Here is a 22,349-nt window from a genome sequence, read left to right as displayed (position 1 = left end):
TAAGTAGAATATTAATGTTTAATGTTCACTCACACCTTCACAAATAAAATGAGTGATGTACCAAGAGATGTAGTCCCTTTTGAATGAAATCTTTGTTCGTTTAGGTGAACTCAGTAGAAGCACTTGAGACAGAGGAGATAAAAGCTCCAGCTACTTATTCCTATTTTAGTGTATGATTTAAAGAGAAACCTCATTTATTTTTTGCTCCACTGACTTCAGACAGCTTGCTTTTCTCTCTAATGTATAATTTGTTACTTTGTCTTAATGGAGAGGAAGCCATAACACCACAGTTTATTCATTCAGACAATGTGGCAAGTATATGCTGAGGGGGAAATGTCAGTGTTGTGTGTTGCAGCCCTAGTTTTACTTTTACATTAGCAACCTTGTTGTAACTAAACCATAAGGTAGAATCAAAGTCATGTTGATAAAAAGATCCCATAAGCACCGGGTAGTAGAAGAAATCTGGTACAGTTCAGTGGCTTTTAAGAACTTGTGTGCAAAAGCTTCATATAAAATCAGTCAAAAGCACAGTATTGTCACTAAGTAGTTTGTAAGAATCAGTAATGAAGTCAGTTTGGATTTAAGTCTACATCCTTTATGATCAATACCTTCTTAAAAAATCTGGACATAAGTAAAAGCTATAAATAACTTTTCAAGGTTTAAAACTAAAATAATATCTTGCTCATAGGCAGATACAGCAACTAAAATCAGAAGTAAATAAATTATATTGGAATTACTTTGCTAAAACGTATATATAGATGACTTTTGTGCTTTTTGTTATTGGCATTCTTTGTTCTAGCAGTTGTATTAGCTTTTCAGTTTACTTTAAGTTCATCTTCAACAATTAAATGATCTTTCAAAATGCCTTAGCAGCATGAGTGAATGTTTTCAGGCAGTTTTGAAAATCTTGCCAAAAAATCCAGGGCTCAGAACAATTTTTGGTTGGCCATTATTCCTATAGTAAATGCTATTCATGCAGTATTGAAGCTGTCTAACAACTAATCTATGGATAGGTCCTTGATTAATATTTATACCATGCATAGGACACAGTACATGAATAGGGCTTAAATCTAATATTAAAAAATCCCATGATATATAAAAATCGAGCCAATTTGGGTGACTAAAACTATCTGAGTTATTTTTCCAGCAGATGTATCCATTGACTTCAACCAGTTAAAAGTGACTTCTTTCCCCGAACAGCTCACGAAGCGCAATTTGAGTAAACACTTGAACGTTTTGGAATGATCTCAGTTGATTTAACTAAATACCATCCTACCAATGTGGTTTATGAACTTAGAAAATGCTAACAATTAAATAAAATGATTCTTCTAAGACACTTTAGTAGAAAAACACCCATTTCAAAAATCTTTCCAATAAACAGTGCTATAAACTGTGAACTCAGGGGCCCTTATAACGTCTGTATCAAATCACTTTGTGACGCCACATTTAAGTTTTTTAAGCAAATTGAACTTAGAGAACCTCTTCTGACTGGAAACTTGCTTTAGCACTTTTAAGTAGTGTCAGTGAGAGTAGATGGACATCGTCGATTTGTATATAACTGAAATGTTTTGGCAAAAAAAAGAAAAGTTTACATTAACATGATAAGAACATAAAAAATCATTTTAAAAAGATACACAATTCACAAAATACACTAAATTGTCAACATCTACTCAGGAAGAGGCACCTTATATGTTTGTAATCTCTTTTTATAAGGTTTTCACGTGTTAGCCAGCAAATGTGGTATTGCAAGATATGATGGATCCAGTCCTGAATACACTTATTCAGTCCGTTTCTAAAGATCACATAAAAAATGAAAGAAACCAGATACAAACAAGAAATGAGCAACATGTTTTGCTGTTTGTTTCTGCTCTCACTGATGTCCTGTTCTTTTAATTGACATAGTAAAGCCAGTAAACAATGTTGAAGAAGGAGAAGACCGTAGGGAAGATCATCCTCGACCATCTGTCGATAATGTTTACGTCAGTCAAGTCTGGGATGTTGATCTTGAGCTGTGACGCACGCCTCCGTAGTCTGCTCTTCTTTTGAGTCATGTGACACTCCAGCGTGTTTCTGCCAAAGTTGTGCCTGGCCAGTCCTGCTTTGCGGTATTGAAGAGTCGAGCTGTCATACTTCAGCATGGTATTTCTTGGGTCATTGAGACCCAGAGCCAGCTCCGTAACACCCATGTCGTTCTTGATGTCCAGGGTGCCCAAAAGGATGTTTTCATGTGGGTCCATCTGAAATGGAAAGAAAAGGAAAGAAGAGTTTCTTCTTTTGAAGAACCAACAGGTAATCATCTCTAACAATGTAGAGTTTGCATTTTTGGCATGTTATTGATGCAATAATCACCTTGTTCTTTTGAACACCAAGCCCTAGTGCTGTATCATCCACAAAGATTGGTTCCCATATGGAGTCATGACCATCAAGATCTCTCTGTTTCATTCTGGCATACAGGGTGTCATCTCTGCCGACTACATTCCCTACCAGCCACTGCAAGCAAACAGACTCACCATGGTAACTGGAGCAACTAAAATGTAGAGTTTCATTTGTGTAGGTGTGTGTGCATTGCAAGCAAAGCACATTTTATGACATAAATGAATTTGTATTTGCACAAGAATACTAAGGATACTTGAAGACTGTTCTCCTATTTCTTTGAAAAAAGTATTCTTTTATCAAAATATAGATTTGAATACTAATATAATCTGAATAGCTCAATACACTAGCACATACAGCCATGCTTAACAGCATTCTCGCTTCAATGCAAGAACATTCAGCAGGAAGTACAAAAATGCAATTATGTCTTTCTATTAAGACAAAGAATAAACATAGTCAGAGACCTCCTTTTCCTACGTTTCAGAAGACAACTTTTCAGCTTTTCTTTCAAACAGAGAAAGTTAAACTTTTAATCTGCTTGCTTCATTGGCCCCCATTTGAGCACAAGTGAACTCATCAAGAACCTGTCCTTGAGTGTGCTTGCTTTAGGCAGAAGATGCTCCTGAGACCTGCCCTTTCTTATCAAATTAAAATGCATATCTACGGGCTGAAAAGCTAAGCTAAGCTACTCTTACCTTGTTGGGATCCATCCTCATCTTTTCATTGTTGGCTATTGCTGACTTCTCAGCTGCCTTTTTCTGACGCTGAGGGCCTCGTCCAAAGAAGATGTAGTTCACCAGTGCGTACTCAAGCAGAGCCATGAAAACAAAGACGAAACAACCCATGAGGTACATGTCAATAGCCTTGACGTAAGGGATCTTGGGAAGGGTTTCTCTCAGGTGAGTGTTGATAGTTGTCATGGTGAGCACCGTGGTTATACCTATCAGAGAAAACCAAAGGATGACAGTAACTTAAAACTGTTTGAAATAAAAGCTTAAAAATATAAAAAAATTAAAATATTTATAGAGCTTCTTCTTAAACTTAATCTAACCAATATTTCCTTATAGCCAAACATTCTGGTTCAAAAATTAACTTCACTGGCAAAAATCCATTAAACCCCAAGTTACTTTACAATTCTGACTATGCTGGCATTTTTAATCCTTCTGAATATGAGACATCTTTGTAATAAACTTGATTCCATGTCTGTGTTTCATTAAGCCTGTCAGGATCAATCAAACCAATGGGCCATCCCTGATGACTTCAAACTCTGCAATGAGAGAGCAACTAAAAGACGGGCAACTGAAGCTTTGCAACGATTTGAAATTCAGATGTCAGCCTTGGTCTTATTCATTAGCGAAGAACACCTTCTGAGAAAAGTTGTCGACACTTTTCAGAAGTCTAAGTGAACTGTGGGGATAGTTTCTGGTAGACTGTGCATTTCAGTTTTGAGTTTGTGCTTTTGATGAGTGATACAACTGTTGCTAGTTGTAATTGAATGTCAAGTTTGTGGCATTTTAATGGGAAGCTTAGTGAAACTTCCAAGAGCAAATGCAACAAAGTGCTTTACAACAAAAGATTAAAAAAGAGATACAAAATACAGATAACTACATTAAATTGGACATCCAAGGATTGTAAAAAAGGCAAATCTAAACAAATGGGTCCTCAACTCATTTTTAATCATTGCATAATTCCAGAGTACCAGCATCCAAAGTCTCCTTCAGTTCTGAGTCTTGCAAAAGAGCCTGAACAACAACAACAACAAGAAAAAAAGAGTGCTGATACTCTATAGACTGCAACAAGAATATTATGATAATTTCTAAATTCAATCAAGACAGTGCAAAAACACAAGAAGGAATGAAGATAAATGTGTGGAGCTAAGCAGTGGAATTCAGGACCACAGGTGAAAAATGAGCCATGACGAAAAATAACTATGGGCAGGAATCTGTTGTTAATCCCAAGACACAGACAAGACCACTTCCTTAACTGATACAAACAGGAGCAAACTAAACATTTGAAATGCTGGTCCAGGCTCAGGGTTGGTCCTATTGGACCTAAATACAGCATCTAACACTGTGGAGTATGGTGAGAGGCTTAGGCTCAGGGTATGAGTCTCTAAAACTGATGTGTATACTGTAGGTTTTCCCTGTTATACATCTTCTATTACAGTACAAAGCATGTGCTGTCTGTTGAAACCCTGTCTTGTGGTTTCCCTCAGAGTTCTTTTCTGGGCTCTCTGAGATTTATTTTTTCCTGTATGTGCTCCTTTTTGGACATTCTAAAAGATCTTTCTATATTATTTTGATCATTATGCAGATGATGCTCAGTCGTATATGTCTGTTAAACATGAAAATGTCTGCACTACTTCATGGTATTGACTTTATGAAAGCTGTGAGAAAACAATTTTTCTGCAGCTGTCAGTCCAATTTGGACACCAAACAACTCAGAGCAGGTTTAACGACAGAAGAAAGAAAAGCACATATTGTCAATACATAGAAAAAATTTTCTGTAGCAAAGATAAGAACTGCAATTTCACCTGCAGAATAATCCCTATCATTTAAGCTTTTATTAAGTCAATACCATCAAGTAGTAAAGATCTTTTCATATTCAGTAGACATGTACAACTGAGCGTCATTTGCATACTGAATAAACATACAGTGCTTAACAAATTTACTAGACCACCTGTCATATTTGTCTCAAAGACCATCCAGCATCATCAAGTGCTTTAATGCGGACTCTTTCATTTTCAGTCAGCTCTCCACATTTTACCATTTTGAACAGGAATGAGGGATTTCAAACTGAATTCACCCAAATTTGAGCCAGCTCACTGGGCTTCTCTGAGAAGTCAGAAATGAATCAAGCATAACATTCAACCACTAAAACTAATTTTTCTCTTCAGAAAGGCAAGTAAATAACTATAATTTGATATATTAATCAACAAATAATAATGTGCTTTACTATTTTTTCAGTTTTTTTGTAAATCAGTAAATTGGAAAATTCATGGATAACAATAATAACTATATTTTAGCATAAAAAATATCATTTGGGTTAAAGAGCTTCTACATATTGGTGTATTAACCATTGCAGAAACATAAAAAATGATTTTGGTAATTACCAATGCTGTTAATTTAGGGCAGCTGTGACATAAACCTTACTTTCGTTAGGGTTAGGGTGGTCTAATAAATTTGTTAAGCACTGTATGTATAACAGTCCTTTTAAAATGCCCTAAGGGAGCACATACAGAGGAAAACACACACAAAAAAAATCAGATGACCCAGAAAGGAACCCTGTTGGATGGAATGGAAGATGTTATGTCAGACATATAACAGTGGAACCTAAAGTATCCAAGTCAGCATCAGAGACACATACCCTCTGTCTGAGCTTCTCACTGTGCTCCACTGTGTCAAATGCTGCATTGAAGTCCAACAGGACGAACCCTGAGCAATATCAACAGCTTACATCAACAGACATTAGGATCATTAATTTCTGTTGAAATGCTGATGGTGGAAACCAGACTGAAATTTACAGAGTCATGCCCCTCCAAATTAGATGTTAGCTGCTTGGCGGTCAAATTTTCTTAGATCTGAGGAAGAAGAAAGCATGCTCTGATATCATTCAATAGGTATTTAAGAAAAAAGGGACAGGTTGGGCAGCAGGATGTTTGAAATAAAAGGGAAGAGGGCAGCTGTTACTGAGTTACTGATAATGGAGGGTAAAGATAGACCAAGTGAATCCATAACTTGCTAGAGCAGAGACATGGAAAGCAATGGTTCCTCAGTATGGTCTTTTTTAAGTGAGTCTATGGTAGTACCTTTATGCAGAGAGTTCCATGCATGATCATGCAGTTGTGTTTGAAGCTCATTTTCTGACACCAGCAGGGCCCTATACAGTACATTCCAGTGTAAAAGCACATGCAGTGCTGTTATTCAAGGCGATTTCTATTAAGAGTCTCACTCGACAATTGATATTTATTATACAGCTGTCACAAAGCTGTCAGGTGACCACCACTCAAAATGGGATTCAGGCAATTTTCCTGAGCTGTTGCTGCAAGAGCTTAACAACAACAACAAAGGATTTCTGCAGCACCGTGGCCATGTGATTCAGCCAGTACAGGCCTATTTTAATGCTGAAAAGCAGGTCAGTGAAGCGGCTTCTGAATCTGGTGTAGATCAGAGAGTGACCAAACATTTTACCAACTACGGTGACTGCCTCCATTATGGAGCATTACCTTTCTTTCTCTAAATCCCAGGCATGCCTCCCCCATCGGATCACTAAACGCAGCTCAGTCGTCAATCAGTGAAATTGCCTTGTCGACTAAAGCGAGGGATGGGCAGAAGAATGGATGGAGCTGGTTGGATGTAGTTGAGTGAAAAAGAATAGAGGGAGTCTTAGATAAAGACAGAGTAAGCTAGAAGCTCAAAAACAACCTCACAGGCTATGGGGGGGTTTATGTAATCGAGGAGGACGAGGGGGAAAACTGAATTCCGGGAAAGCATTGGAGCTCTCAGAATCAAATAAAGAAGATACTGCAAATGGCTACGTCCATGGTGACCTTAAATTATGTGAAGAATGTTGTGGATCAGCAGAGTCCTATTCAACTCTCTCTACCGCTCTACAAAGATTACATAAAAAATGAATACATAACGAACAAAGAGAAACAAAGGAAATTAAAAAAATACAACATAAAAGTGAAGAGTTGGAAAAAAGCGTCCCAAAATTAAACATCTTTAGCCTCAAATCGGATGTGCACTGATGAAGATTGTAGGAATAATGTGACCTATTCGAAAATATTTCTGAAAGCTAAGACATGTACGCAAAATCACATAAGAGGGAGCAATACTGTACTAAATATCAGCACTGCTGGGATGAAGTCCTGAAGACCAAATGCTGGAGATAACCACAGCAGTGCTGATACAGAACAACATCTGGACCTCAAGTGGGATATTGCCTTTATACATTTTGAAATCAAGCTTTATTTCAGCATAATCATATGTTGTTAGCCATGTTCATGACCTGCTCAGCTGCCCACAGTCAGATGAATTTATGACATATCTTCAACTATTGCATAGTCCATGAACCCATTACATGACTTCAGGTCTTTTTTTCACTGATTGCAACTGTGCATGTTGTCAGACATTGCCTGAAAGCACCACAACAGCAGCAGCAATGTGTATGAGCAAGATGTAATAAGATAAATGTTAGTAGGAAATATCTGCAGGCCTCCAATTGACACAGAATATTTATTGGGACTTGGATTGCTTGTTAGCTTGTGTTTGTTGGTGATGCTGAGTGTGCATGTGGGAGAAAGCATTTTTGACAGTGCTGTATTTCAGCTATGTGTGAATCAGTGACATAAGGCTTCAATCTTTTGTGGTTGCACCACCTGACATTTGCAATTAATTTCAAATTAAATAGGCAAATACTTCAGCAATGTTACTTTTACCTTATTAGAAATTGGATACATTTTTTTTGAGATAAAATTAGGAATTTCATGGTAAGAATTTCATAATAAATAATTTAGTTGTTTTGTGCAATGTACCTGCTTATCTAAGCAAAACTGTAATTAGTAATTTTTTTATATGTGATACCTCATCTACCCAATTTGGAGTAAATATTCATTGAGCTTTAAATAATAGTATTCATTTCATATATTGAAACTTCGCAGTTTTAAAGCCTGGGATACTGGTTGCACCACCTGACATTTGCGACTTATTTAAAATCAAGAGTTTTATAGTAAAACACATTTTTAGCAGTTTCACATTAGCATGGAAATTGTACCTGCCCACCTGTGACTGAAAAGAAATGTTTTTTATCTTAATTTGAAAAGGGTCTACAAACCAATTCACTTCATTTCATTTTTAATATGTTTTTATCACTTCACTTTAAATGTAAAAGACCCATGACTACAGTTGCACCACCCTGACATTTAAGGACTAGCTAATTCCAGGACAAAAATTTTTCGACCGTCTTCTTTGCTTTATATTGATAAAACTATTTTGACTATGTCTCACAATCAAAACAGCATTTTTAACAGTGTCAGTAATCTGTTATTTACTTTGATGGTCATGTCACCGGACACTTTTAGGGTTTGAAATGCCAAAATATTATTAATTATATTATTCAAATAAACAGAAAATGTATTTAAACAAAGTTGGCTTGGTATAGCAAAAGAATGCGAAGCCCAGTGAGCCGGCTCAAATTTGGGTGAATTCAGTTTGAAATCCCTCATTCCTGTTCAAAATGGTGAAACGTGGAGAGCTGACTGAAAATGAAAGAGTCCGCATTAAAGCACTTGATGATGCTGGATGGTCCCTGAGACAAATATGACAGGTGGTCTAATAAATTTGTTAAGCACTGTATGTAGTTGTTTAGTGTATAGCAGGCCTTAGTTTTATGCTTTGATTAGAGGTACACAATATGGGCAAAAAAACAACAACAAAGAAATTCTGCCAATATATGATCAGCTGATGTTTTTCTTCTTAAACTGTAAGGACTGTCCACAATCCCCTAAAATACCAGAAAAAATCATTCCCTCCCCCCCTTCTCTTTCTCCACCTTTCAGGAAATGTGTGCTAAAACAAGCCGTCCTCAGACTTTACCCTCATGATGTCACATGGAGAGTAAGGACCCACCCTTAACTTTGGTTAAAATTGCTGTAAAACTGTAACATCAGGAGTGCCATATCTATTTCCTGAGAGGGGTGTGGTCAGGAGCAGAGTCAGACAGCTTATTACCATTTAAAGCCACAGACACAGAAACAGCTCGTTCTGAGAAGGGCTGAAACAGAGGGGTTTTTAGACATGCAAAAATTTGTACTGAAGTGTTTTTTTTTTCAGCAACAACCTTCACAGGCATGTTTTGGGGACCTCTGAGAACAATATAAACTTGTCTTAAAAGGGTAAAATATGTCCCCTTTAAGGTCTAAACTACATTTGTATAGTGGTATTGATATCAGTATCCGCTAAAATCAATTTGTAAATATTGGCAAAAACCTAATATTGTAAATCCGTTGTGTAATTCAGAATTGACAGTACAATTAGTAAGGACAAAGTCTCTGCTTTTATCTTAACTATGATGGCTTATGCAAAATGATAGACAAAGTGAAAAGTCCCAGTGCTGTTGTACTCTACATCAGCACTAATGGAATGGCTCTTGTCTAGTCAGAATACTTGATCAAATTCAACTATTTTTAATGAGTTGTAAATGTAGATGACTGCTGGTCCTGTTCAAATTAAAACTTTGAGCTGGCACTGCAATGAGTTGAGTCTAATTAAACATTTAGGTTTGTGAGGTTTTTGCCAAAACGTGAACCTTGTTTCCACCAGTCCATCACACCTTGTGTTTCTCATTTGCCTGTAAGTGAATTATTGGAATCTAAGTGAGAGAAAAAACAAAGAAAGAAAGAAATCTGTTATGTGCTTATCCTTGGTACTCCCTGTTCAGTCTACTTAACTTCCTTTTCAGTCTTACTTCTTCATGTCCTCCCTTGTTTAAACAAGTCCTGCCTCTGTGTCTATATTTGTACACAAGGCCTCACCTAGAGCCACTCGGGCAGCAGAGGCGTCATAGTTGATCCAGAAGGAGACCCAGGAGAGGATGGTGATAAGTATAGAAGGCATGTACGTCTGAAGGATGAAGTAGCCGATATTTCTCTTTAGCTTGAAACTCAGGGACAGGCGAGGATAAGCACCTGCAGGCAAGAAACGGGGCAAAAATAGCAAGCAAAGGCTGAGTTTGGTGACACTTCTCACAAAATTTGCCAACAGCTGTCAGCAGTAAGCAAAGTGTGAGATTCAAGATTCAAAAAATCTGTATTATCTATTACATAGTGACAGAATGACATTTGGTGAAAAACTCACCAACATAATTATTATTCATACAAATATACTGGCAGAAAAACACCACAAAAATTCCATAAAATAATGGCGCAAGTGTGTAAAGCACTTTAAAAGAGACTTGTCTTGTTAAGAATGCATATTGCAGTGGGATTAAATGAGTTTGGCTGCCAGATTGCAGCTAAAAAGAGTAGTGAGGAGTCTTCAGTGATGCAGACTGCCTTCCTCTCAGCTGCAAACTTGTACAATTCTCAGAAATGAATTCGGGAGGTGCTGAATGTTGTCATTAAAGATGTATGTTCTCCTAAGTTTTTTCTTGTCTTTTCAGTGAGAAAGTTGTCCCAAGACACACTGCTAAATTTATGGGCTTATACAACGAGAGAAAGGCATAGACAAAGTGAGTTCAATTGCACAGTGGTGTATTTTTGAATGACAATAAAGTATCTATCTATCTATCTATCTATCTATCTATCTATCTATCTATCTATTTTCTTGATAAAACTGCAGTTTTCTTTGGAAACAAGCACTTTGTGAGTACAATCTTCCCACTTGGGGTTTTTCCACTTACAACAACACAACACATTAGCATCAAACCCAGTGACAGACAACATGACAGCCACAGAAATATTCAACTAAAATATCTCAGTCGCCCTCCTATGGCAGGCTGTGATAAAGGGACTGATCTCACTGTTGGAACATAAAAATTGCTTGCATTTGAAAGAAAATAAAAATATTTAAACCAAAATATGCTAACTAGACCATTTTTATATGTCTTTAGTTTTATAAGAAGTTCAGCTCCCTAAAGTGCCTGAGTAGGAAAAAGCTGGCCCTTGTCTGAATGTAGTTGATGACCCCTGCTCTAGATTCATCTCATTCCGGTTGTGATTTATTGAAGATGTCATAGCATGTGTGTTGGATGAGTTGCATTGGCGCGAGAGTTCTGAACTTAGAGATTTGTGCTACTTTTGAACCCCATTTCACATTTTTTACACCATTTTGCCTCTTTTTGTGCCACTTTTAACCTGTTTTGCAACTTTTAATTGGGATTTTTTGTCAATTTTCTAACCCTTTTTTTCTACCTTTTTTGCCCATTTTACCTGACTTTGCTGTTTTTTGCATTGTTTTGACACTGCTAACCATTCTTACTAGGGCTGGGCAATATATATCTAGTATACTCAATGTATTTTGCCACGCACAATGTATAAAATGACTATATTGCGAATATCCGAGTATAAATTATGTGGAAGTTTCGAGCTGCCAGCGCTGGAGTTTCACTTCTTCCATTGTCCCTGAATGCATATCTCACAGCAGAGAGCTTGCTCTCTCTGCACATGTGCGTTTTTGTGTGAGCAGCGAGAGAAGCAAGAAGGAGGAAGGTAAACAGAGCAGCGTGGCGAGTTAGCAGCTAGTTAGCTGCCTTTTGAAATTGACAAAGAGAAACAGCCCTGGATTTACAGTGTTGAGCAGTCGTTCAACTTTGAAAAGGAGGAGGTCGAACTTACATGGTATGCGTTAAAATACGCCGCAAGATGACTCAGAGATAACGGCAGCAGTAACACAACACACCGCTAAAGACATGAGCCCAGTGTTGCTGAAAAGCCAGGATTTAAAAATCTCATAAAGACACTCAACTCAGGATACGAGATTTGCCTGGGTGCAAGCATCTTGCTGAAAACTCCCTGCCAGAGTCGTACACGTCAGAGAGAAGACGGCCCAGCAGCAGACAGATATGATCCACATCTCCACAACAATGGAGGCTTATCTCAGCCTTACAGTTCAAAACACCGACAATGAGTAGTTAAAATGTTCCTGCTTCCAGACGAGCATTTTCCCCCATGATCACACAGGAGAGTTTATCGAATAAGGTCTAAAGACGTTCTCATGTTATGAACTTGTCAGAAACTGGTCCAGGATTCATCAGCACGTATAACGGACTAATATAATCACAGCTGTGAGCCTGAATGGAGGACTAGACTGCAGGGTTTTGGCCATTTACTGCATGCATGATTGGTGAGTTTTGTGTAGGTTTGCTTCACCCTTAATGAGGGAAATAATCATTTTATAAACAGTAATAGTAAACATAACACAGAACAATATTTCAGGACTGTCCATACACTGTAAAAGACAGAGTATTTCATGATTTATGTATTTTTGATTTATTGGTAAAAGACTGAGTGAAGTCCTTTTAAAAATAAAACTGCTAAATTTGACTTTATATTGATTTTTACTTTCTGCATACAATTTTATTAAAAATCCAAAAGAACAGTCTATTTTTATCACCAAACTAGTGTCATTTGTGGCCAAATCAAATACAGCTGCTGAGAGGCCATTTCAAAATATTGCGATATATATTGTGTATCGGGATATAACAAAAATATATCAGGATATCAATTTTAAACTATATCATCCAGCCCTAATTCTTACTACTTTTTTAGATGATGTTATCAAAGAGCCTCATATTCTACATATGGAGGAGATGAGTATGGATGGAAGGACAGAGTAAGCTGATGTTAAAAAACGACAGCTTTTGCAGTTTAAAAATATTGTGGCAAGTCCAAAAAACTTGTTTCATCTGAGAAATAACTTCAAACAAGCTGTTTTCAAGACACTTTCAATCAAGATATTCAAGATGCACCATCTAGAAATAAGAAAGTAACTACTTAGATTTACTCAAATTATTGTAACTGAGTTTTTTTTTTTTTTTTGGGGGGGGGGGGGGGGTGTTTTTTTTTATTATATTTTGAAATTGGTACTTTAACTTCTACTTAACTAAGTTTAAACTAAAGAAGCTGTACTTTTACTTGAATACAACACTCTTGTACCTTTTCCCTCTCTTTTGACTACACAGTAGCACATAGAGAGAAAATAATTCCACAGCACATCCCAAAACACTCATACACAACAAAAACTTGAGTTTTTCTATGACAACTTTATCTCAAAGACTACTCTGCCCCATGGTTAATATTTTGAATATCCATGCACAGCATAATTAAGATGTCAGGAAAAGCAAAATTATTATTATTCTACTTCAAGCTCTTGAGAAACTTCCAGGCTTTCTTATTTCAAGTTCTCATAGGTCCATACTGAATATATTCCTAAACCCATTACTGTATATTGCAAAAGCACTAGGTCAAAACCCCACTGCTGTGGTCTCCTTGGAATTGAAACATCTGTGCGCTAAGATTACACGCTGTCTTCTGCCTGTGCAAAGGGTTTGATGGTTTGTCTGTTGATGGTCTTTTTTGTGCTTATCACTGCTCTATTTGAAATGAACGTACAGCAGGGCAATGGTCAGGGAAAACTGTATCAGCACATATATTTCTCTCCATAGGGAATTGGCTGTATTTTGGTTTGAGTTGCATTGCAGCTGAGAAGAGGATGAAGAGCTGGAACACCCTGCGCTATACTGCTTATTGGAAAGTCATGAAGAGACAGATGAGATGCAAGAGAGGAAGATTAAGTCAGTTTAATGAAAGCACCAACAATCCAGCAGTCATTTAGATCTGCTATTACAGTTAGCTAATGTCAGCATGAGTCACTGAGACAATCACTGAATTATTTCTCTATGCAGTGAGGAAACCACTCGAGGAGAAAATGGCAGGATGGAGGTGCAGCAATAAATATATCTTATTCATAAAGACAAGAATGACATTGCCTATCCTTGGAGTGGAACATGACACTTGTATTGGATAAATGCCCAGGCACTTGTGCTGATGTTTGCATCTCAGAGTGACCCTTGGGTCGCTCCCTCTATATCGCAATAGACATCACATTAAAAGGGAATCCCCTGTCTACCACATCTCTGTATAAAGATAATAAAATCAGACACCCTGCAGGGACACAGTTGGGTTGACTTCCCTGCATGCATGCTAATGGACAGCACATACACTGATGCATACAAACATTGTGCATTCATCAGGAAGCATTGTGTTATTAATAGGCTCGTTTTGAATAAGGCCAAGCCTACTCACTGGCCAAGTCTCCACATTCTTGTAGCATTAATGTTCTGCTCCCATTCAGCACAGTGCTACCCCGAAACTACATTCAGCAGAAGTGCTATCCTGCTTACAATTGCTTTCTTGCTTGCATGACAAATTCATGAATATGAAAATGCAAAGGAGAGCGAATGAATATTTCATTGTATCAGACAGCGTTCTTTTTGTTTATTGCTGTTAAATAAGTCATGGTGTCTTCTGTTTTTCCAGGACGGCGTTTCATTTGAAGGTTTGTTGGTACATTTACATAACAGTTTGCACAATGGAAATTAGCTGATGCTGTTTTCATATCAATAAGTGCAAACAGTGAAAGGAGTCAATATTCATGAACTGCCTTATTACCCTCTTTACACAGGCATAGTGATAATTCAATGAAAGACCCCTAAGCAACACCAGCAATTTAGACTTAACCCTTTATGGGGCAGGGGGCCATATATGGTTGTTTCTGTAGACTTCCTTCATGGCACAGGTAGTGACATCACACTATCTGACCAGTCAGCAGTGGCCCTGATTAAACAGGAAGGCCTCAAACTTCCTCATTCCTCCAGAACTTACACAATACAATTTTACGTCTCTTAAGGTCCCAAACAAATGGCCCTAAGGATACTTATGTGGTTTGTGTTGGTTTTTAGTTTTACTGTGAGCCTTGTTTTGCTTAAACTCATTTGGAGATTCAATATTTGTGATTTTTTTCCCTGATGGATTCTACAGAAAAATTAATGGTATGAATAGCAACAGTGAAACAGAGAATATCTGAGCACATTCCTTCACAATTCACAAGCAACTTATAAAGAAAAACTATCATCTTAATTCTGAAAAAGACTCAGTGAGTTATTCCTTAGAGCAGTGGTTCCCAACCATTTTTATTTGGAGTGCCATCCTATTCTTTTCAGAGACAAGCAGCCCCCCCTCACCCCCCAAGACCTTAACAAAAAAATTAGATCGTCATTGTTGCCAAAAATCAACATCCATTAATTGATTTATTGATAAACCCCTAGGGAAATGGCTCTTCAGGGGTTTTTCTTACCAAAAGACCATTGTATAAAGTGTTTATTACGTGCTTTATCATGATTTTACTAAATAATTGCTGGTTTAATTTTGACAACTTCAGAGCAGACAAAGCCCCCCTCCCCAAAGGGTCCCGGTCCTGAAGCTGGGAACCAATGCCTTAGAGAACTGCCACATTATGAGGGTGAGGTTAAGTTTAGAGAGTTAGGGTTAGTATAAAATACTACCTAATTACCAGAGAACTGCCACAATATTAGGGTTAGGGTTAGGCTGAGAGGGTTTGGTAAGGTAAAAATACCACCTTAATATTACCATATTTCCCCAAGTATTTACTTGTAACATTCCAAGTTATCACCAGGTAATTATAACCTTATTCTTGAGAAGTTCCTAGATAATTTCACATATTACAATAAAATCCCTCCATAATGACACTAAAATTACGATGTAATTACTATGTAATTAGGGCCCACTAAAATAAAGAGTTACCTGTAAATATATAGAAAAGTGACAAAAGTTAAAACAGTTCACCAATAATATTCTAGGATTCACATTTTTGAGTATATTTATATTTCAAAGTATTTTAATGAGTGCCCTATAAAGGATTAAATTGCTTTTTTAGGGGATTTTAAGCCTATTTGTATGAATATGTACAAACTTTGATATATATCTATCCTAGAAAACACATTTTACAAAGCTAATGGAATGAGGTTGCATAATTTTGCACAATCAGTTGTTTTTTAATGCAATTTATTCACTTGGTTATTGTAACTCATTGATTTTATTTTCCATTACCAGTAGAGAAGACCACATTCTTGGAGATGAGTTTGTGATCCACAATGGAGAACTGGGGCAACTCAATCTTGTCCACCCCTGTCACGGCGTTGTTCCCTCCCCTCCAGTAGAACTCAATGTCATCTGTGGTGTAACCATCTGAGAAAAAGGTGGAGAGAAAAGGAATTAGTGGGTCTGTATATATGTTCATAATCATGTCCCATCTGGATCTCATACAGTCCAGTTAATTAATCACATAGCATGAGTAGGTTTGCATTCATTACCATTTCACCATCTGCTGACAGCAGGCATAGTAATCGTTGTTTAGATCAGAGACAGGAAATAAGCGATAATTCACAAGGAAACAATACCAGTTACATATTTTTTAATATTAAAGCAAACAGCATACATTTGAAGTGTTAATATATTTTTATTATTACATTTTATTAATCCTTTTATTTTCTGACTCTTGAAATCCATTTATTTCATATATTGCATGTTTTGCCTTTTATTAAAGAATACAGAGGCAGATCTAACATCGACTTACACTGAAGTAGGTCAGCATTCATCTAACTGCCATGGTAGATTTAACTAGCTATGGCATAAAACCATTGAAACATCCAGGGAGAATGTCAATGATTTTATTTACCAATGTATTTATCTGTTCTAGATTTAAACACGCTGTGATCCAACCGCTTTAAAAGAAACCAAATCTTAACCCATCTGATCTTAGTAATTTTAGACCAATTTCTAAACTCCCATTTTTATCCAAAGTCTTAGAGAAAGTAGTTTTAACACAGATTTTAGATTTTATGAATGAAAATGACGTCTTTGAAAAATTTCAATCAGGTTTTAGAGCTCAACACAGCACAGACACCGCCCTCCTCAAAGTAACAAATGACCTTCTTTTAGCTGCAGACCGAGGAGAGAGTGCAATTTTAATTCTTTTAGACTTGAGTGCGGCATTTGATACAGTTGATCATGCCATTTTAATTGACTGTCTCCAGACCTGGGTTGGTGACAAGGGCTCTGCACTTCGTTGGTTTTTATTCCTACCTGTTAGACAGAACCTTCGTGGTCACCATGGGTAACCACACATCCACCTCTCATATTACCTGTGGTGTACAAGGTTCTATTTTAGGTCCACTTTTATTCTCTGTTTATATTCTTCCTTTAGGTTTTATCATAAAACATCATAACCTGTCTTTCCATTTTTATGCTGATGACACACAGATATACCTCCCGCTGAGACCTGGTGGTTTTATTAGCCTAGCTGCTGTTTTTAACTGTCTTAAAGACATCAAATGTTGGATGGCCCAAAGTTTTTTACAATTAAATGACTCAAAATCCGAAGTAATTTTTTTCAACCACCCAAACCCACGGATTCCTCAGATCCAAAGTTCCCTCGGTCCACTGTCCTCAAACATCACCACCACAGCCAGAAACTTAGGAGTTACCTTTGACACAAATCTCACCTTTGAAAAACACATCAAAACAGTTATACAGTCCTGCTTCTTCCACACTGGAACAATCGCAAAAATCAAACCCATCCTGCCCCCTGCTGATCTGGAAAAAAATCATACATGCTCTCATATTCTCCCGCTTGGACTACTGTAACTCCCTCCTCTCTGGCATCTCCAAAAAATCCCTGTACCGCCTCCAACTGGTCCAGAACACAGCAGCTAAGCTTTTAACTGGTTTTAACAGATGACATCACATCACACCTATCCTCGCTTCCCTCCACTGGCTTCCTGTCACTTTCAGAATCGATTTTAAGGTTTTACTGATCACTTTTAAAACTCTCAGGGGTTTAGCCTCAGGTTATATCACTGAGATGCTAACCCTTTATGAGCCTTCACGCAGTCTTTGGGCGGGGGGTTCCTGGTCGTTCCAAAGTCAAGACTCAAATCTAAATGAGACAGGGCATTTGCTATCAGGGTCCCTCGACTTTGGAACCACCTGCCAGAGGAGATACGGCTAGCAAATTCGGTAACATCTTTTAAATCACTCCTTAAAACTCACTTTTACAGAATTGCTTTTATGTGACACTTCCTTTAACTATTTTTATTTTCACTCTTTTACTCATTTTGCTGTTCTTACTCCTTTTAATCCTTGACCTTAACAGACATTGCAACCTCAGTATCCTCTATTTTCAATATTTAACCTGTTCCTTCCTTTCTATTTGATTTTAATCTCTTTATTTTTGTTTTATTGCTAATTATGTGATGTCATCATCTTAATTGTGTGTAAACAGTTGTATGTTCATTTCATATCATACTGTTTTTTCCTGGATAATTTCATCTTTTACTATCTTAACTGCCCTCAGGATCATCTACGTACTTCCCATTCCTTTCAACTGTGCCATTTTTGTAGACTTTTGTGTTTCACTGATTTTCTGTTCGACTGTCAAGACTTTTCTGTCTGGTTTATTGCTAATTTGTTCTTTGTTTTTTGTGAATCCTTGAGTTCTTGTTGTTGTCATGTCTGTTAAAGCACTTTGTAAACATCTGTTTTTAAAGGTGCTATATAAATAAAGTTTATTATTATTATTTATTATTATTATTAAAAGGGAAAAAAAAACGAGTGGTTAGCCACCCAAACAGCCTCATACCATGTTCATCTAAACGAAGCACACGCTGAGATCTTTGTCCTGCATTCTTAATGATAACAGCACCATGAAAGAAACCTGCTAACAATAAATTATGAAATCAAACTGAGCACATAACATCCCACACAGCAGCTGAGGGAACCCCTTATATATGGAACTACATATATATGAGTCAACTTTATTTCCTATGTTTTGTGCCATGAGAAAGTAAATTATTAAACACAAGAGCAAGAATGATTAAATAACCAGGCTTTACATCCATTTTCATCACCAAAACCCATTAAAACGTGCAAAGGGACAAGACCCAAGTCCATTAATATTAATCTGAAGCAAAGCTAGTCGCTCTTTTGCTCTTACTTCGGCCGAATCAGTAGAGACACAGACGGCAAAGTGGCCAGTGGGCAGGAGCGATAAATGATTGAGCTGCACTGTAGTTATAGCTGAAGACAAGCGCTGTTGCAGGGAGGAGAGAGGAACAATTTCATTAGACCATGAAACGGGGCTCTTGCATAATCCACAGCCGACTGTCTGCTTGGGTGCAGTTGTCATGTCTGCTGACTTCAGGGCATGAGAGCTTTGGTCTCCAAGAGAGGAGAAGAGGAAGGACAGGAGGCAGCTGGGGTTAGAGGAACTTGGTGGCTCACAAGTAAAGCCACACTGAGATTTAAAACTTAAGAAAACGGATCAAAAATACAGAGGCTATTAGAGGCTTTCCTGTTCCATAATAACAAACAAATTCCCTAAACACATAATTTCCAGAAAACTAGTTTGTTTTAAAACAGTGGGGGCATAGTAGCTTTTTCTTTTCACCATGTTTTAGGGTTAAAAAGAAGCATTTTACTTTTTAGAGTTATCATGATACCAGAACTGAGAGGGATATGGATGCATCGGAGGACCTCCACTTCACACTGGAAGATGGAGCGCCACCATATCTCGTCTTCTAATACCGGAAGTCATTTGAACTAAACGGCTTCTTCGTTGCTTGCTTTGTGCAACGCCTCCATATTAATATGGGCAAGTTTGTCACATAAGGAAATATAAGTAGACGAAAAATATGTGACTTTGCAGACTAACAAGCACATAATGTGACATCACATTTATTTTACTAAATCGATTTATGATCCAAATTCAAGTATCACTTTGCACAGACATAATATGCGACGGGAGATTGGCTGGCTGGACGCTGATGTTGCCGCCATGTTGCCCGAAGCAAGTCGCTATGTCATTTAATACAGTAGACAAGGATTGTGCAGGTTTTCGGAATAAAAAGTCAGATGATGGGATTAAATTAATTTTAAATAATCATTTAATAAATGATCCATATAAAGATAATAAATGGTAGTGAAATATAAGTTATAAATAAGTCGTAAATCGTTTTTTGTGCAGGTGGTTCATTTTGGTGGAAGTGGTCCAGCACAATAAATGCTGAACCGGAAGTACTTCGTGAAAAAGGCCTTGTTGTGCAAGTTATCAGAATAAAAAGGTCAAATGATCAGATTAATATATAAATATGTATGTATAGGTTCAAAATAAAAAATATCTATACATGTATGAAACTGTATTATATATAAAATGATCTTATTTTAAATCATGAAGTACATCTTTTCATTTAACTGAGAAAATACAAGAAAGGGGATTCTGCTTTTATATTTCACTGTCAGTTATTATTTGAACGTGGATCATTTGTTATAAACGATTTAGTAAAATCCATGCAATTCTCATCGTTTGGACTTTTTATTCCAAAAGCTTGCACAATCCTTGTCTACTGTATTGAATGACGTAGCGACTTGCCTTCGGCAACATGGCAGTGATGCCAACATCCAGCCAACCAGTCTCCCCTCGTATATTATGTCTGTACTCAGTGATACATGAATTTGGATTATAAATCGTTTCAGTAAAATAAATGTAATGTTAACGCTGTGGTTGTTAACCCGAAAACTCACAAATTTTTTGTCTACTTGTATTTCCTTACTTAACATGGTGACGACAAATGGAGAAAACAACAAAGAAGCTGTTCAGTTCAAGTAAATTCCGGTATTAGAAGACGAGATATGGCGGCGATTTTCTGACTTACGGGGTGAAGTGGAGGTCCTCTGATGGATCCAGGTACTCTTGCCAGAACTTTGCATTCAGAGACTATACTAGTTAAACTCAGACAACACCAATACCTGTTCTGTTACCACAGCAACAAAAATGACCTCCTGGATATCCAAAACGTCTTCATTAAGTTATTTTTAAATTACCACATCTGATATACTGTTTATAGTATTAAAAGGCTAAATAAATAAAAGAAGATCATTAAAATGTAAAGTGGCTCCCTAAAATCAAGTATTTCCCCTGAATGATCATTATTAATTATTATATTTTCTTATTACAGTTATTTTATGGGTGTCAGTGTTTTTGCAGTGTTTTGTAAGGCTATTTTCAGTCAACAGGTTGGGATCTAAAGGAACATTTTAGGGACCAGGAGAAATAGCTGTCTCCCTCCTGTCTGTAACAGACACTGAAATGAACACTAAAGAGACTCAATAAAGCTCATTTGTCAACTGGTGAAATAAATATTTAATGGGATAGAGGCTGTGATGGAGGGCAGAGTGTCGAGGGACACAGCAAATAGGAAGAGGCACGTCTTCTCCATCAATCAAACAAAGTCTTGAATCTTTCTGCATGTCTGTGTAGATGTGTTGGTGTGTTTCTAACTTTGTTAGAGAGTAACTGTAATAAAACAATCAGGAAATAACATCTTCCCCAGCAACCTAATCACCCTACGCTGTGCATTGTCTTTCTCTCACTCTTGGCTCAGGGCAGCTTTGTAATATGCATGTATATTTGTTTTGTTTATCTTTGTTACCTTCAGTATTAACAGATGTACTGATATTTGGAACCATTATGCATCTATTATGATGTACACAATGAAAAGTGAAATTGCTTGATCAAAAAAATGAAGGAAGAAATAATAAAGACAACAGCACAGAGCAACACAGTAGAAGCAGGAAAACAGGAAGTGATGCCATGTGCTCACTGTGTCAGTGGCACCCAGGGTTAAGTGCTGATTGGCTAGAATTTATTTGACATCAAGTCAGTCAGATTGTGTTGTATGCAAAAAATTTGGTGAGACTATGGAGAGTGGCAATAAAGCCAGAGGGAAAGACAGACTCTGGAGTGGAACTAAAGTGGTGCACTTGATGACAAACACACTTTGTCGATTATTAGTAAAATAAAATGCCAATACCAATAAAGGGGTAAATGCCAAATATCTGCCTCAATAATCAGTCAGGCTGATAATCAATCTACACCTACTTTTAGGCATAGTAAGTGTCACTCACAGATTTACTGTTGATCTATTAACTGCTCTGAGTCAGGGGGAAGACATACACCAAACAGCACCAGGAAGATAAATACATGACATAAATGGAGTCGGTTTTATTTCTTAATCTCAATGAGAGTTTCCTGGTTAAATGCAATTAAATAAAATGTCAATCATGCAATATTTGGTCAAGCAGTAAACTTGACTGTTGCTCCTTAGTGGTTACCTTTAAAAACATTTTTGAAATCTAAAAACACACATATAGTAAAACGTATTTACAGATCTTAGCATATTCTGTCAAACGGTGCTAGTTTTTTAACAAATGCACTGCCAAATTTTATTCTTAAAAATGATAAGATGTTAGCGCTGTTCTGCTGCTTCTAGCTATTTTTTTAAATTTTAGATTCAAGTCAAGCCATTTTATTTCACGTTGCCTGGTGTTTATCCTTTGTGGC

General features: G+C 37.1%; 1 protein-coding gene across 1 annotated transcript in view; it reads right to left on the bottom strand.

Moving 5' to 3' along the window:
• Positions 1 to 347: 347 nt before the first annotated feature.
• The window catches only part of LOC121518911 (gamma-aminobutyric acid receptor subunit beta-2), a 105,485-nt gene continuing 83,483 nt past the window's right edge, over positions 348 to 22,349 (bottom strand). Inside the window, exons 6-10 of the mRNA XM_041801602.1 lie at positions 16,001 to 16,138; positions 9,908 to 10,060; positions 3,069 to 3,313; positions 2,350 to 2,490; positions 348 to 2,237 (exon numbers count right to left, since the gene is read on the bottom strand). Coding sequence (XP_041657536.1) covers positions 1,890 to 2,237; positions 2,350 to 2,490; positions 3,069 to 3,313; positions 9,908 to 10,060; positions 16,001 to 16,138 — 1,025 coding nt within the window. The 3' untranslated portion in view covers positions 348 to 1,889. The remainder of the gene's footprint in view (positions 2,238 to 2,349; positions 2,491 to 3,068; positions 3,314 to 9,907; positions 10,061 to 16,000; positions 16,139 to 22,349) is intronic.

This window comes from Cheilinus undulatus, linkage group 12 (genome assembly GCF_018320785.1).
Source record: "Cheilinus undulatus linkage group 12, ASM1832078v1, whole genome shotgun sequence".
In the NCBI taxonomy this organism is placed as follows: Eukaryota; Metazoa; Chordata; class Actinopteri; order Labriformes; family Labridae; genus Cheilinus; species Cheilinus undulatus.
Note: the sequence above shows the minus strand (reverse complement) of the source record. Positions and strands in the feature narration are given on the sequence as shown.